This window comes from Athene cunicularia (assembly GCF_003259725.1).
Source record: "Athene cunicularia isolate RWA chromosome 1 unlocalized genomic scaffold, athCun1 chr1_part1, whole genome shotgun sequence".
Classification (NCBI taxonomy): domain Eukaryota; kingdom Metazoa; phylum Chordata; class Aves; order Strigiformes; family Strigidae; genus Athene; species Athene cunicularia.
Window position 1 is genome coordinate 69,253,224 of NW_020799091.1, and position 18,157 is coordinate 69,271,380.

Sequence of the window (18,157 nt, forward strand, 5' to 3'; positions counted from 1 at the left end):
ACCAAAGCCCTTTGTGTGTCAGACGACAGCCAATTCTTCCTGTTCCTATTTAATGAACAAAGAGGATGAGGAGTTTCAACAGTTCAGTGGAGTAAGAGCAGGAAATATAAATCAGGTCTACAAGCTAAGCTCTCTGTACTTGTCTTGCTGTCTTTTATGAGTGCCAAGTCTGTGGCTGGTTACCTTTTTCTCTGTGTGGCGGATCCATCACTTTGGGTGTTTAGTTGATTTGCAGTTTGAAGGAAGACTCATCTGCCCGCTGTTGATAAGGGAAGGTCTTTTTCTGATCTTGTCTGATGCATCTGCCTTTGGAGACAACCAGCTGTGCCACCACAGAGCTCTTGAGTAAATTATAGATTGCCTTTTTTTTTTTTTTTTTTTTTTTTTGCATATGGAGAGTGGCAGGTTTTTACTGGAGTCACAGGCTACCATAGTATGGCTGTTGCAGGCTATATAGAGTCAGAAACTTTGCAAAGATAGCCAGAAATACAAACTTCCCTTTTTAGATGGTTTCTGGCCCTTTTTCTTTGCCCACTATTTAGCCCATTTCTTGACAGAGGCATCTCTAGAGGGTCACAAAACATCTCTTGAGTCTATAGTGCCTGTACCTTCTTTCCCTGGTGCAATGTTAACAAAGATGGATGTGTATGCATATAATCTAAATACATACTACTCTGTGTTCCTCTTCTGCTACTGCCTAAGATATGTGAATAAAATCTTCTGAATTCTCATATGCTGATACATGTACAGCTTTGGTCAAGACTGTTGTGTACTTACATGCGCTCCACAATGTTAAATTGCACCTGCATCTTCATTGGTGGATCTAAGTAGTTCTTTATACTTCTATATAATGAGTATTTTGTGGTGATTGTTGCTTAATAATACCAGTGTCTTGATGAGACATCCTGTTCAACTGTACTTTCTGTGTTTCATTATTAGTAGCAACACACATATATACAGATTTCAAAAGTGCATTCTGATTGAAGGTTAGGTGCTTAGGTTCTTTTTAATACAGACCCATTGCCGTTTCCCTTGTGGTGGTTTATGGTGAATCTTCAAATAGTCAGAGGCACCAGAATTTTGCTGATTCTGTAGATGTCTTTACTCCACTCAGTTTAAGAGTGCACCCAACATAGTTTCCTCACATAGTTTTCATATTAGAATGGACTATTTCAGTTGGAACGGACCTACAACAATCATCTATTCTAACTGTCTGACCACTTCAGGGCTGACCAAAAGTTAAAGCATGTTAAGGGCATTGTTCGGATGCCTCTTAAACACTGACAGGCTTGCGGTATTAAAAAATTTTGTTTTGCTTAAAAAGTAGCAAGAACAATAAAACTAAGCTGTTGATGTTTTGGGGTTTTTTTATGGCACTGGAGCTAAATAGCCATAGAATTGCTTTAGTTGTGTTTCCAGGGTATTTTTGCAATTTTGTTGTTCGGTATATGTTTCATTTGGAATTATGATACAGTGAGCATTCTGCTGGTGCCGGTATTACCTACAATTCAGACTACTTTTGCTGTTTTAGTTGAGCTGAGATAATCTGCAAAATGCTTTTGTAAATTCAAACTACAGCATATTTTCTTGTTCCTTTACTTTGTTCTTTTTTATTCCAAGGGAAAGCTCCTTGCTCTTAAAAATCATGGGTTGAAGTACATAAATTAGACTAGTACAAAACCCAAAACTAAGAAACTAGGTGTATGCTAAGATGTTCAGAGGCTTCATGTTGAGTTTAGGAAATTGGCATCTGGTTTAACACTTCACATATGAGCTGTCTAAATTTAGAAAAAAAAAAAGCAAATGATGTAATCAAGACTGTCTGTGGCTAAGGGGAGAATGGACTGAGTTAGTAACCTAGGCTAATGGTGTCTTTTTAGAATTACTTTTTTTTAACAGTTGTTTAGTAGGAAAACCATAAATAACTCAGAGAAGGAAGAGTAGGCTGAGAGCTGAGATCCCATCTCTGGTCAAAAACTTGAAAACCTTCACAGTTTGATTTGAATTTTTAATTTTCAAAATACTGCATCAACTTTCAAGTAAGCTTGTCTAAATTCTAGGTTCTGCATATTTAAGAGAACATCTTGCAACAAGGGAAAAAAAGTTGAGAAAACAAACTACTGAGTTGACATAGTGTTAACTTGCCAAGAAGTGCGCAGCATCAAGCCAGCTAAAATATTTAGGTTTTAGCTTCTTGGGTTTTGCTGAAACTACTACAGTTTAAGAGAAAGTTATGAAGAATTAATGCTTTCAGTTCTCAAGTAATGTCTTAAGATATTTTCATTTGAAGTATGAGGGCTAGTTCTTTTTATTTGATCTTTTTGGCTTTCAGAGCAGAGTATGCAAAAGCATCATCTTCTTATTTCAATGTAAAATAATATATTATTCTTAATTAAAAATATGACTTTATGCTGAAACTACTGGAGACCAAGTATGTTTGATATTGGCTACAGCTGCTGTTAGAGGGATATTTTATTTGTCAGAGAACAGGTACGTTTGGGGTTCTTCCATCAGCTGCATAAGGCCAATAATTACTGTCTGAATTCCTTCCTCTGTTTTTTCTTAAATTACTCTAGGTTTCAGCATAAAAAGAAAAGTCATTTATAACATTTTAGAAGCTGAAACTTTTTCGTGATGGTGACCACTGATCTCTGACTGTTTCCTTTATGGTTTTAGGCTCAGTATTTTTTTTTTTTTTTTTTTTTTTTTTTTTTTTTTTTTTTTTTTTTTACTGTAATAGCATTTTTTAAAAAATATTTGTTACTCTTTGACAAGAAATCAATTTCTTTAGATTTTAGAGAAACATTTGAACAAGAAAACACTAAATGGTCAAATATGTTTTTAAAATGTTGGGTACACTGTTGACTTTTTTGTATATACAATGCTTACAAGTCAGCTTGTCATAGAATAGAATATCTCAGTTGAAAGAGACCTACAGTGATCATGTAGTCCAACTGCTTGACCAATTCAGGGCTGACCAAAAGTTAAAGCATGTTGTTAAGGGCAAATGCCTCTTAAACACTGACAGGCTTGGGGCACCGACCACCTCCTTAAGAAGCCTTTTCCAGTGTTTGACCACCCTCTCAGTAAATAAATGCTTCCTAATGTCCAGTCTGAACCTCCCCGGCACAGCTTTGAACTATTCCCACATGTTTTCTCACTGGATCCCAGGGAGAAGAGACCAGCACTTCCCTCTCCACTTCCCCTCCTCAGGGGACTGTGGAGATCAATGAGGTCACCCCTCAGCCTCCTTTTCTCCAAACTAGACAAATCAAAAGGCCTTAGTCACTCTTCATAGGACATCCCTTCCAGCTCTTTCACCAGCTTTGTTGCTCTCATATGGATCCATTCAAGGACCTTTAACATCTTTCTGAAGTCGTAGGACCCCGAATTGTGAGCGGGACTCAAGGTGAGGCCGCACCAATGCTGGATGCAGGGGGATAATCACCTCTTTTGCCCGGCTGGTTATGCTGTGTTTGATGCACCCCAGGGTGCGGTTTGCCCTCCTGGCTGCCAGGGCACTGCTGGCTCACACTGAGCCTGCTGCCGATCAGCACCCCCAGATCCCTTTCTGCAGGGCTGATCTCCAGCCACTCTTCTCCCAGTTCATACTTGCGCAGTCCGACATTACTCTATCTGAGGTGCAGAATCCAGCATTTGTTGTTCAATTTCCTGCCGTTGATAATCACCCAGTGCTCCAACCTACCTAGATCCCTCTACAAGGCCTCTCATCCCTTGAGGGAGTTGACAGCACCTCTCAGTTTGGTATTGTCAGCAAACTTGCTAACGGTGCATTCAACTCCTGTCTCCAGATCATTGATAGAGATATTGAACAGACCTGGCTCTAGAATTGAGATCTGAGGAATACTGCTGGTGACTGGTTGCTGGCCAGCTGTAGCCCCATTAACAACAGTCTTTTGGGCTCAGCCCTTCACTCAGTTCTTCACCCAGCACACCATGAACTGCTTACCCCACAGTTGGACAACTTGCCCAGAAGGATGCTGTGAGGGACAGTATCAAAAGCCTTACTAAAATCCAGAAAAACTACATCTACCGCCTTCTGTTTATCCACCAGGCAGGTGACCTTATTGCAGAAGGATATCAAATTAGTTAAACAGGACTTTTTCTTTGTGAACTGATGTTGACTGTGCCTGATGATTGCATTGTTCTTTAAATGCCTTTCAACAGTAGTCAGTATAATGTCCTCATAATTTTTCAAGGAACTGAGGATAGACTAACATGTATGTAGTTTCCTGGGTATTCCCTCCCACCCTTTTTGTAAATTGGAATAACACTGGCTAGCTTTCAGTCAGCAGGGCCCTCCCCAGATTCCCAAGACTTTTGTTAGATGATCGAGAGGGGTCCTTCCATAACATCCACTAGCTCCTTCAGTACTTGGGCCTGATGGGACTCATCCCTCATGGACTCGAGAACATTCAGCTGATACAGCTGATCCCTTACAGCTTCAGTGTTCACAAATGGAAGGTCACCACTCCTGTAATTTTTTGTCCTCTAACTCAGAGGACTGGTAAGCCCAAGGTCTATCAGTAGTATTAAAGGCTAAGGAAAAAACCCAAACATTGAATGTGCCTCCGATTTATCTTTGTCCCTATTAGTCAGGTGACCATAGTCAACAAGTATTGGTCCAGTGTTTTCTTTAGATCTCCTTTTGCTATTAGTGTCAGATATAGCACTGGCCAGTTTCAGCTCTCATTGAGCTTTGGCCTTTCATCATACATCCACATTTCAGAAAGACTGCCTTGAATTTCTGGAGAAGCTTCTATGGTCACTTGCAAATTTTGATTGCTTCTTCCTTCTAAGGAAAGAAGTGAAACTTGAAATAGAAATGGGACTTCTGAATAATATAGTAACATGTTCTCCTCAAAAAGTCCTAATTTGTAAATGAAAATATTTAGCCTTCAAATTATTTAATATTTTGAAGAGGGGGGGACAAAATGCAAATATTGAACTTGAGCTAAATCAAAGTTTAAATAGAAACAAAGCCTTAAATTTAGTTTTTATAGGCTTATTCCCAAGTACTTATGAGTCAAGAACTTAGAAAAAATAAATCAGATTATTTATAAACTCCTGATGCCTTAAATTACACTTTTCTAAAGTCTGGGACAGGTGGTGACCACTATTGGTGGTACTGTAAGAGCCTGAGAAGTGTTTTCTCTTTTGCAACTACCTTTCAATATGAGATGAAATTTGGTGTTGCTGCCATTGTGGTTTTTTGTTTGTTTTTAAGTAATAAGTATCTGAGCAGTTGATCAATGTTTTGAAGTATGGTATGTATGTCAAAGATATAACTGTTAGAAATTTGTTTTGTTTCAAAGTATAGGCAGTCATATTCTAAAAGTACCAGAAGGTCAAATGACACATTAATCTTCAAATACATGAAAAGTGCTAGCTCTGGTAGTGTTAGAGATGTAGATCTTTTAAGTGACTTAGTTCTTGCAAAGAATTTTTTTTACTTCATTTTGCATAAATAACTAGAAAAATACTCATAGGGTAGTTGACTTAAAATATAATTATATTTGTAATGTTAGCATTTTTGAGTTTTACTTGGCTGAATAATATTGTGACCTAACAAAAAAAATCCCAAACACCATGTTTTTGAAGGATGGGTTTCAGAAGTTTATGGATCTTTTAAAGCAGCCTCCTTAACCCCCAGATACATCTGGTTGAAGCAGTTGTGAGAAGTTGAGTACTTTGAATCAATCAACTAGTATTTCTTAAAGGAATTCATGCTTTTGAGGTCTCAAGTACCATAAATGCAATACCAGTACTGTTCACTGGGAGCCTCAGGGCTGAACAGCTTTATAATATACTTCTACTGGGAAAAATTTTACAGTGCCACAGCTGGGACCTATGTTCTTTGCTGAAAAACTACTATGGTAAGTTATGAAAATAGAAATTTACTTCTAAATATATAACTTCAAATTTCTTTTAAAAGGAAATTAACTAATTACTTTTTTTTACTTTGACATATTATTAATTGTAAATTAAAAGTGTTATAATAGCCACCTCCTCTGAAAGTGTTGTTTCCTCAGTAAGGGATTTTTATTGGTAGTTCTTAATATGAAACTACCGTTTTCATTTCTTCATGTGATAAAACTACCTTTTCAGTTGGTTTCCAAGTTGCTTGTGGTTTTATGACTGAGTTTTAATTTGCTGTGGAATTACAAAGGTTCTGTAATTCCTACTTTCATATTACATATCTGAATTAGGGATGTAGAAAAATCTTAATCTCCGTTTACCAGCTGAGTTTAGGAATAAGATATTTCTGATTTTGCATTATGGAGTTTGCTAGGTGGAGGTGGCACGGAACTACTGTGGTTCTCCACAATTTGATGTATGCCTAAGTAAATTATTCTCTCTAGGCCTCTGCTGTTCCTTAGAGCACCAGAATCATTGCAGTACTGTCTGTGATGTGCTGCTATCTTGTAGTAAGTGTAGGAAGAGAAATGGTCTCTGCCAAGATTTGTCTAAGTCAGGAGAGGAAGACCTGAATTCCTCCTGCTTGAGGTGCCAGAGTGTGAACCACATATTTCCATAGGGTTCTCACCCAGGAGAAATACATACTCTGCCACAGACAAGTTTAGCCTTTTCGAAGTAGGAAGAACAGAAGTGTTAAAGTTTGTCTGCCTTCTTGTACCATGAAGAAAGACAAGGGAGACTTGGTGCTACAGGCTGCTTCTGAGGCTATCCACTGCTATAGTAGCCCTCAACAAAACCTTCCATGTCCTTTGATGGTTCACTTGTTCTTCTCTGTTCAGACAGAAATTAACAGGGATCTATATAACAACCTGCCATCACCCATTCATTTTGGGGAGGGAGTATCATTCGCATACTTGAGTGTGGAGTTTACACTAATACAGTTCTATATTCGTTTAGCTGTTAAAATATTCTGTAACCTTACTGTAGCTAGTAGACGTGCAAGAATGCCCTTTATGCCAGAAACTCCAGAACATTTTCCTGGCCTTCTCAATGCTGCTGTCTAAAGTACCAAATAGCAGTCTGTATTCAGTCATCAGTGTGTAGTGTGCCTAGCACTGTATTGTGGGCCAGCATCTGTGTTCTGGCTTTGTTGGCACAAGAGCAATAACCATTTGGTTGTTAATGAAAAAAGGAAAATAAGGCTGGCAAGGAAAATGTTTTTAAGAAGTAGTGAACTATGTTTTTATTTTTCTGTCTTCAAAACAGAGGGCATTTTAGCTAACTATGTTTTCTAAACATAATCAGAACAGTACATCCCAACTACAAAAAAGTAAATAAATGTAAATTGAAAGAAGTTAGAGGAAATGCAGCATTATTAACCAGGGAAAGTTGACTGTAATTCCTTTTTTTTTTTTTTTTACCCCATGTGTTACTATAATGTAGCAAGAGGAAGAAATTCAAATTGCTTGCAAAACTTGATTCCCTACCACTGCAATACTAAAAGGCTAGCAATGGATAGGTAAATAACAAAAAATTTATGTCTATGGATGAGAGCTGTGAGGTTGGAATACTGATTCCAAGGTATAAAATCACTTAAGGTACTCTCGTCCATATCTGTAGATTGGCTGAAGGATAGTGATGGTGGTGAGCAGGAAATTCAGGGAAATGATCAGTAGGAAGAAGGGAAGATATAGAAACCAGATATACTTACTTTGCTGGGTGGTAAGGGCATAAGCAACATATCAGCAAATGAGTTTTTGGTGTTTCCCCTCTCCCTTTTGGTCTCCTTTCAAAGAATATGTGTATGTATCTACATTAGCAGGATTTTGATCAGTTTTGTTCTTGTGGGCACTGACTAACATTACGTTAAAGCTTGGGTTTGAAATTGGTAAGCCTGAAATATTGTCAAATTCCATTCGTCCTTACAAAGTATTCAGAGGAGACTTTCAAAAGGCATAACCTGTGCTTTTGTAAGGCACCGCTCCTATTCCGCTTCTTAAAGAAAGGGTTTGTGGGCATCTGTTCCAAGAAAGGATTAAGAATTGCCTGGTGGTGCTAGAGTAACAGGGACTCAAAGGTTGCCCCTGTCTGTGCCTACGGTGAGGGGCATACCTCCCTCAGTGCCTGCTTTGCATCCCTGTGTGGTGCAGCTCCCTCTTCCCTCTGTGTGCTGTGTAAATGCTGGGATGCCTAACTCAGGTGGGATTGTGCTGGACTGTGCCCTGCTTGGCTGAATTTCAGGTGCTGCATAGCTGAGCAGTCCCTGACTCTTGCTGGATCTGCCTGTAGGTGTTTGTTTCCAAAAATAACCAGGATAATCTTTTTTCTCTCTAGAAAAGTTGATTGCATATCAACGGGAATTTCATGCATTGAAGGAACGTCTTCGTATAGCTGAGCATCGCACTCTGCAACGCTCTTCTGAGCTGAATGCTATATTGGAGCAGTTCAGGCGTGCAGTAGCAGAAACAAATGGGAGTAAGAATGCAATGAATAATTTTTCAGGTACAGACTGTGATTAAGCTATTTTTTTTTTTTACAACTCTGCAATACCAATATCTCTTACTATTACTATAGAATAAGAAATTAATACCAAGAAAGCCAAATGAAACTGTTCAGCAGTGTGAATAAAGAATGTGCAATATGTTATATCTGGTGGGGATTTTTTTGGTTTTTGATTTTTCCAATGTCTATTCTTAATGATCCACCCCCACTCTTCATTCTTATGACTTCAAGGACTGAATACTTATGACACACCTAGCTCTCAAAGTTTGGAACTTCTAGTTACTTCTTGAACATACTGAATATATTTTGACACTAATTTACATCACTTTTTAAATAGAGCTTGAGGGGAAAGGTAAGCAAACAGAAGAAATGGATGAATTTTAAGCATTTAAAGTATATTTAAAAGTCAGCTGGAAGATGTAAAAATATACAGGCTAAGGTATTGGTTATGATTTGTAAAATGTAATGTCCTTTTTAATAACTAGTGATTAAATGGTAAACCTGTAAAGTCTTCTGTAAGTTTTTACCCATTTTGGAGGCTGATGCTCAGTTTACCGAGAGCTGCATTTGGTAGTATTGGAGAATGACTTTGCACTACTCACCAGATTATTGAAGGTAACTTTCCAAATCACACTGCTTTAGTCACTCTGATTTTTCTAGATGGAAAATGAGTAAGAAATACAAACTTCCCATGGAGATGTCTAATAGGTTGCAAAAATTTCACTGTATTTGCTTAATGAAGAATATAAACCCAAATAGTTCTGCAAATCAAAAAACTGGACCAAGCTTTTTTGTATTTGTTGTCTGCTTGTATTTGTGCTATGGGTTATTATTTTCTATAGAATTGGGGGGGGCGGTACTTGTTATAATTATAGGCCCTCAGTGCTGATATTAGTGATGAATTTCTCTGACACTAGTGGCCTATCCAACCTGATCTCTGTATTTCCCTGGATCTTCAGGAATGTTATGGAAAAGATTACATTTAACATAGTCTGTGACTTTCACCTTCCTCTTCTGTATGCATGTTCTTGCTGTTAAAGTGAGCAACCATAGAGGAACTCAAGTAATTTTAATACTGGATTTATGATTAAGTTATTACCACATTTATTTCTGAAAATTAATTAACTTGCTTATAGACAATATAGTTATAGGCAGTTATTCTCTTCTGATGCAGCTGAAGCTACTGATTCACATTTTTAACATTCTACAATGTCTGGTTTCCAGCTGGGACATCCTCTTTTTTCCATGTAGAGTCATGATGTGAAGTCAGATGAAGTCTGAATTCCTGAGCTTTTGTGCTCAGAACTTAGTATTTGGTAGATTATTTTTTTTAAATTTAAGTTTAATGTAGTTAAGTGTACATAATACTATGTAGTATTTGCTATCTTTAAGCAAAAAGAATTCCAGATTGGTTTACATAGGTCATTATTCATTCACACAAAGAGCTGTCATACTTTGACACAATTTTTAGTCCAGCTTTTGTAGTTGAAGCTAAAGGAAATGTTAGCAGGAAGAGTAAAATGTACAACCTGTATTGTAATCTATCAAAATAAGCATCTCTACTTATGGCATCTATTTACAAAGCTTTTTTTCAAGATTTTAAATGGTTAGGGATTTAGTTTCACCCAAAAATAAATATTTTAAACAATCCAACCAAACCAAAACCCACAACAAACCCCTTCTATCTTTGTAGAAACTACCCTCAGATTCTGAGAGGAATGACATTTCTGGTATTACTTTTCTCACTTCTTCACAATTCAATTTTATCTGGGAAGCCTTGAGTGTTTTTACTTAACTTGATATTATAAAGCCCATAAGTTTTCAAAGGTCTATGTGCTATCATATTTGCCATTTGAAATAAGAGTTGTTTTCACACTGGATGTAAGAAAATCAACACACACAGCGAGGGAATTTAAAAACTGTTATTTGCAACTTTTGAGAGCCACCTGGAACATCTTGAGAGTCAGTTGCTCTGGAAAGAGCAATAATTATTTTAAGTACTCGGACCAAATTAAATTCACATTAGCATTTATATTATTGCAGAGATATTCAAAATATCAGTTGTATATTTAGTGCTGTTTTTGTTTTGTATCTGTATTTGCAGCGTATTCCAATATGTATTTGTATCTTTGAAAGGTTATTTGCAGTAACATTGCTACATGGTGGTGAGCTCTGTAAACATAAGTAAAAAATAATGTAGGTGAATAAGCCTCCCATTTTGATTCATTGGGAAAAAAAACCACCCCCACCCCCCCCCCAAACTCCTAAATAAATGGACCATTCTTTACTTCTGTGATTGCACACTAAGTCTTATGTGATCTGGTAAGTATTAGATGTATCTGTAGCAAGGTTACTCAATGGAAAATAATCTTGGCCATTGTTTATTCAAAAAATTAAAATGAGAAAATACTTCCTTTGTGCACAAGATATAATGCCTGAGTAAAATCCATCATTTGTTCTGTTTTTCAGTTAAGAACAAGCTTGGAATTTTGTACTATTGACCACTGCATAAAACTTCATATCATTTGTTTTCTGCATTACTGATTTCATGTATGTTTGCAGATGAAACGCTGAAATTGTTAAAAGAGCTAACAAGTAGAAAATCTCTTCAAGTGCCAAATATCTATTACCATTTGCCTCATTTGTTGAAAAATGAAGGAAGCCTTCAACCTTCTGTGCAGGTTGGCCTTGGAAGGACAGGAGGTATGGTAGTATGTTTATTTGATGTTTTTTATCTGGAAGACTTTCTAGTTTTAGTAATAAAATTTACTGCATTACTTGGTAGATCAAGGACATCTCATTTAACTTGTGTGATATTGATATCTCTTAGAATTTGCACTGAATCCAAGATGAAAGGAGTTTGGCTTTAGCTTTGCTCTTTTCTGCATAATCTCAATCACACCCCATGCCATGTTAAGGTACACATTAAAAAGCATTTGGTTTGGATGAATTTTTTGTAACTAAGTAAAAGAGAACAAAGCTCAAGCATTACAGATTCTGAACTGCTAATGGACCCTTTGACTTTTCAGATTTGTGGTGTAACCATGCTGCATGGATATAATTATTTTAGAGTTGATGTTTCTGGGTTTTTGACCAATATATTTCAATGTGTAACTTAGAGCTGGGAGAACTAGGACAATCAGATATAATTGCATCAATAAAATGTGGACATTCATTGTAGGGGAAAAAAAAAAAATCAGTGTTGTGATGCAATACTGTTAATCTTCTCTTTTTTTTTTTTTTTTCCCCTCCCTAATCCTCACAAATTCTGAGCTCTGGTCATTGGGATAGCTCCATGGAATCACACTCTTGGAGCTCTAGAAAATAAATAGCATAGAGCTCAACCAAACTGATATACCTCAAAGTGCATGTGTGTGTGTCTCTAAGCTTAAAGAGAAACAAGGATACTTTAGTGGGGCCTGTGTGCCATCTAACTTGAATGGCTCCTGTTACTGTGCACTAGACCTTCCTTTTTTTTTCTTCACCTCTTTATTTTTGAAAAAAGCTCTTGGCCTTTATTTTTTCATTACTTCAGTAAGTTTGATTGCTCCTTCTTTTAACAGAAGGCATGCCTGTGTGACAAATGTGTGGGCTAAAGCCATAGGGTTATTTCTCTGACTATAAACACAATTTATTTCAATGATGTTATTCAGGAAGGAAAAGACTCATATTCCTTTATTGTTTTAAGTGAAGCCTGTATTATATCTTGCTGGGAATATATGACAGAAGTTTGCAATTACAAATTAGAAATTGGAATCAGATTCCTTTAATTAAAAAGAAGGAGGAAATTCTGAGTTAAAATTATTTTCTCATCTTCCCCTTTCCTAGTCACTGTGCTTTTTTGAGTGTTTGTTTTAAAAATTCAGAGCTTGTTAATGTGTAGTAGGGTCTATAATAAATTAGGCTCTATAAGGAAGGGTAAACAATATTTTTAATAGTTGTTTGATTTTATATATTTATGATGTGGTAAATCTTGTCATAAATGGCTCAGAATGCTGGTGCTGACTTCATGATATCTGCTTTATCATTTTACTGTGTTCCTGCTGGTAGTAGACTACCTAATAATAGGTAGCAAGCCCTGGGTACAGGGTGGGGTGCATGAGAGAGACTGTGGGAAAATTAAGGAACACGTGCATTAAAGTGAAGGAACATGGGACTCAAATGGCCAGCTGAAAGATGGTGTTAACAGTGTTGTAGCTGCGGCCAGATTGCTTTGCAGGGATAAGAGTTTACAGCAAGGAATTTCTGGGCAATCCTGATGACCCAGACTTTATTTTCTAGAAGAACCCAAATCAGGTGCAAGGAAAGTAATAGAGTTTTTTATCAGTGTTGTTTTAAAAGATGACTTCTGAGAAGTTAATACTTAAGTTGTGAAGAATGGTTATGCCAGTTTGAAAATAAAACCAAGTTAGGGAGTTTAATTGCTGCATAAGTGTTGGTGCACCTCATCTGGTTAGTGCCATGGTTGTTGATTATTACCTATTGTATTGGGCTTTGTGTGGCAAGGTTTTGGTAGTGGGTGGAGCTACAGGCGTGGCTTCTGTGAGAAGCTGCTAGAAGCTTCCCGTATATCTGACAGAGCCAATGCTAGCGGCTCCAAGACAGACCCACCACTGGCCAAGGCCAAGCCTGTTAGTGAAGGTGGTAGCATCTCTGTGATAACATATTTAAGAAGGGTGGAACAAAAAACCCTGTGCAGTTGCAGCCAGCAGATAGGAGTGAAAATATGTGAGAGAAACAACTCTGCAGACACCAAGATCAGTGAAGAAGGGGGAGGAGGTGCTCCAGGCACTGAAGCGAGATGCCACTGAAGCCTGTGGTGAAGACCCTGGTGAGGCAGACTGTGTCCCTGCAGCCCGTGGAGGTCCACAGTGGAGCAGATCTCCACCTGCAGCCCATGGAGGACCCCACACAGGAGCAGGTGGATGCCTGAAGGAGGCTGCAGCCCCATGGGATATCCACGCTGGAGCAGGCTCCTGGCAGGACCTGTAGACCAGTGAAGAGAGGAGCCAGGACTTGTGACCCTGTGGGGGACCCACACTGGAGCAGTCTGTTCCTGAAGGGCTGCACCCCATGGAAGGGACCCACGCTGGAGCAGTTTGTGAAGAGCTGCAGCCCATGGGAAGGACTCACATTGGAGAAGTTCATGAAGGACTGTCTCCTGTGGGAGTGACCCCACTCAGGAGCAGGTGAAGAGTGTGAGAGGTCGTCCCTCTGAGGAGGAAGGAGCAGCAGAGACAATGGGTGATGAACTGACCACAAACCCCATTCCCATCCCTCTGTGTTGCCTGGGGGGAGGAGGTTGAGAAATTGGGAGCAAAGCTGAGCTCAGGAAGAAGAGAGGGGTGTAGGAAAGGTATTTTAAGATTTAGTTTTTATTTCCCATTACCCTACTCTGGTTTGGCAATAAATTAAACTAATTTCCCCAAATCAAGTCTGTTTTATCCATGATAGTAATTGGTGAGTGATCTCTCCCTGTTCTTATCTCGACCCATGAGTCTTTTGTCGTTGAGGAGGGGAGTGATAGAATGGCTTTGGTGGGCACCTGGTATCCAGCCAGGGTCAACTCACCACACCTATGCAGTGTTCTGGCATGTCTTGGTTTACTGGGTTTTTGGTGTGTTTTCTCTGAGCGTTGGTGGTGGTTATGTTAATCATGCTCCTGATGATGGGTGGTATATTTTTAAACTATTTTTAATTACTGTTATCTCCATCCTTTACCTTTTGCATTTCATAAGCAATGCTTTATTATGAGATAAGGTTTTTTTGTTTTCTATCTTGCATATGAAATCACTGAAAGTACATTTCTGGTTTGTTTGATTTCAGTTTCCATTGTAATGGGAATACCTACAGTGAAAAGAAAAGTCAAGTCTTACCTTACAGAAACTCTCCACTCCCTTATTGATAAGCTGTCCCCTGAAGAAAAACTGGATTGTGTTATGGTTGTCTTTATAGGAGAGGTAATCACTTAAGTATTTTTATACAATTTCTAACCTGCCTTTAATTACAAGTACCACTCCTATCAGGAACTGATGAGGATCTACTTTTTCTTCAAGATGTAGAGATGACTGTCTTTTCCTTCCATGAAAAGGAAACAGTGCCAGTCTTGTGTTTCTGAGAGAAATGATCCTGAAGAGCCCAGCCTTTTCTATTTATCAAGGGAATTGTGATCATGGATTCAGTGGACTGCTTATTTTGCACATCTTCTGATGCATGTACATAGTGACAATGATGTGCAAATTACCTTATTCCTTCAGCAGCAAAATAATGGCTAAGGGACTCTTGGTGTCTCATAGGGAGGATTCTTCCCATTCTCTTCATGCTACTGCTTAGTCCTTTAGTCAGATGAGTACTGCACTTTGAGCTGTTAGGCACAGATTGTCACTAGTTTTATTTTCTGGACAGTGTGAATATTGTAAATCCAGACCTTTTTAATGAATTAAAGTGTTCAGTTGGAGTGTTTGGTCAGTTTGACTCTGCAAATTTAGGAAAATGATAGAGTGCTTTCAGAAATAATACTGTTGTCTGCTGGGAATTGCGTATACTTATTTTGATCTGTATGTTTTTCTCACAAGTCTGACTTGGAGAGTGGGAAATTTATGTATATGTTTGACATTCATCCATCTAACCATATAGTGCTCTACTGAATCAGTGTTTTATAAGTCCCAGAGATGAAAATTTGCATCCTCTAGTTATAACTGCAAACAGTTTTAATCCTGTGAGCCAGTGTCCATTCAGGGATGAATCAGTGGAAAATAGGCATTTTAATACTTCCGGTTCTATTATCAGCACATTTAAGCTTTCCTTGAACTTTTTACCTGTACCTGAGAACTGATTCTTATGGTTTTCTAATGTAAATTGCTCTGTTTTCTTTTTCTTGACAGTCAGTCAAAAACTCTCTGATACTGCTTTCCTTCAGAAAATGCCCTTAAAACATCTGTTGATTGAAAATATCAAGAGAACAGAATTCATTTCAACTGCTGGAACGTTGGTTTTTTTCTTTACTGTATTAGTTGGAGTAATTTTATTGCCTTTTGGTGTGGCTTCTTTTCAAGTTTTAAATTTCATTTTGCTTTGCTTAAGGAGGTTTGAGCCATGAAGACTGTGTGTTATCATTGGAGTCTCTGTCTTCTCAAAAACTTAGGAGTGAAGTGTCCTAAACTATACAAGTTTTTGTTGTTGCCTCAGACAAGCCATATTTCTATTCTAGAGTTTTCCATAGCTAAATAACTTTCTTCCTTTGAGGTGGTGTGAAATTCTCTTTCATCTTGGGAATGATTCTACAGAAGTGACAGTGAAGGAAGTGAATATGTTAACATGAGAGCTATTGCTTCTGTGCCCAAGGGGAATCGTTCGGTTTGCTCTGAAGTGGCATCTGTTACCCTTTGTATCTTATCTCTTTATCTATCTCTTTGAGAGCAGCACTGTGTGCTTACTCATATATCTGCTATGGGCATTGCAAGCCATGAACATCTGGGAAAATTTGAAGAACCTGAGTTTGAAGTCTTGTCTTGTTATAACCATTCCTTAGATTTGCATTCCTTTTTCTTTACTCCATCTAATTCTATGTCTTTCCTGCTTTACTGTTTCTTTGACCATGATTAATATGCTACAGTAAATACTTCATCCTGAACTATGCTGTTTTTCTCTGAGTTATGCTGTATATTTCAGCTTCCTTCTGCAAGATGAAAAGCTTAGGTTTATTAAGCATTTTCTTTGGGTATTTGAAGGAAGTCCTACTCCCCCGGTGGACTTCTGTTTCTCCTTAAACAAAAGGCAGGGCTTTAGTTTTTAAAATAGCTTTGTGGGTTTTCCTAGCCTAAAATGCAGTAGACTATTGCTATCATTAACATGTGTGCTTGATTTAAAAATACATTAGAACTTTGACCAGCTATGCTTGCATTAAAAATAATGGCAAAAGTTTCTGAAAAAAGGTATATCCTCAGCTCAACATCTGTGCATTTAAGTACAGCAAGAAATTATCATAGTGTGAGGTTAAGTAATTTTGCTAATAAGCTTAAAATTTCTATCTGTGCTTTGTCTATATCTTCTACGAACAAAAAAAAAAGCACAAGACTTTACAAAAATGTTTTTATAAGAGAATTGTACCAAAAGCTATATTTTGAAAGAATTTTAGTGCTTTCTTGCTGCCTTTATTTGAGAAATCAAATTGACAGTGTTTAAGAAGCATTGCTGGGAGCCATAGTCATGGACTGCAGTCTGTGCAAAGCATCCTAAAAAACTTAATACTGCTGGGGTTTTTTAGCAGTTCAATCTTGCTACTTTCTTGCAAATTCTACTTTTTTGCTAGAAAACAAGTTGAAAATTAAGGCTAATGGCCTTCTGCAAATAACATGAACAGTGTAAACAGATGAGCTAGTAAATATAGATGCATTATGGTTGCTAAATAAAGAGATCTGCATATTCATTTACTGTATGGATATTTCTCAGTAATGTAATTATACACAGTAAATTTCCATACTGGAAGTTCAAGGAATTCTAAAATATCTCAGCTAATGTGATATCTAATCACCAATTTAAATAATTACTAGAATTGCTTGACAGTAAACTGTGCAGTTGTTCCAGTAACTGACATATGTCTGTGTTCTCCAGTTTGTTAAAATAACTGTATGCAGAATAGTTTGCAGGTATTCATTAGGATGACTAATAAATAGGCATGATTCATTATACCTCTATACTTAAAAGTCTTTTTATTCCCCTTCACTATATAGCTAGTTCATAGACTTGTCAGATAACTTGAAACAAGCAATTCAGATCTCATAAACCTGCTGTATGAGAACTTTCTTTCAGAATAAGCTATAGTCTTTAGGTTTAAGAAACTATGAATCCAAATTAAAGTTGTTGTCTAATCTTTTTATTTGATAGGGTTTGTAATTAACATGGGAAACATGTTTTTGAATCATGTTTCACATAATAGTGGAACAACATATATATGTAGATACACACATGCACTACTGAATATGAGAGAAATTAATATACTTTTCTGGTATCTAAGCAAAATTTTTTCCCCCTGTGGGGAGATCTCATTTACCATGAAGAGAATGCATCTTGAAGTTATTCTAAATATATCACAAATTATTATCAGTCCACTTTATTAATCACTGACTGCACTTATCACAGTCTTTTGCTCAAACAGTAATCAGTATATTTTGGAAAGACTAAAAGCCCTTGATTTGGTCAAAACTATAAAAGACAAATCATTTTGGTAACAATCAGAAGACACTACAGGTACACAAAGGCATTTTGCTAATTCTGTACACCACTGTTTACATCTGACTAGGCAATAATTGACCAGCCATTTGTTCTTGGACCACTAGGCCATATGTTACACTTTCTTACATATTATTCAAATCCTACTCTGTTGTTTCATACGTATACACTTCATTTAGATGCTAGAAGAACTTGCATATCTTGGTTATCTTTCACTGTCACTGTGTCATCTCTTTATGTGAACAGTGACTGCTAAATTAAAAGATATTGATCTTCAGTAGTGTTTGCTCCTTTTGTGGAGAATCTTTTTTTATTATTTCTTTGGAAAAGGTCCTGTACAGACTGGTCAGTGTGACACAAGCACCCAGCAAAATACCATCCTGTGCACTGGTATGAACAGAGCTTCAGCAATTTAAGCACAGAGTGCACATACTGGGTAAAACCTTGCTGAACCTGTTTTGGATGTATCAACACTGGAGTGCAA

At 37.5% G+C, this 18,157-nt stretch overlaps 1 protein-coding gene across 1 annotated transcript in view; it reads left to right on the forward strand.

Moving 5' to 3' along the window:
- MGAT4A (alpha-1,3-mannosyl-glycoprotein 4-beta-N-acetylglucosaminyltransferase A) overlaps positions 1-18,157 on the forward strand; it is a 75,225-nt gene that overhangs the window by 19,264 nt on the left and 37,804 nt on the right. Inside the window, exons 2-4 of the mRNA XM_026847994.1 lie at positions 8,275-8,442; positions 11,005-11,145; positions 14,269-14,402. Of these exons, the coding sequence (XP_026703795.1) occupies positions 8,275-8,442; positions 11,005-11,145; positions 14,269-14,402 (443 nt within the window). The remainder of the gene's footprint in view (positions 1-8,274; positions 8,443-11,004; positions 11,146-14,268; positions 14,403-18,157) is intronic.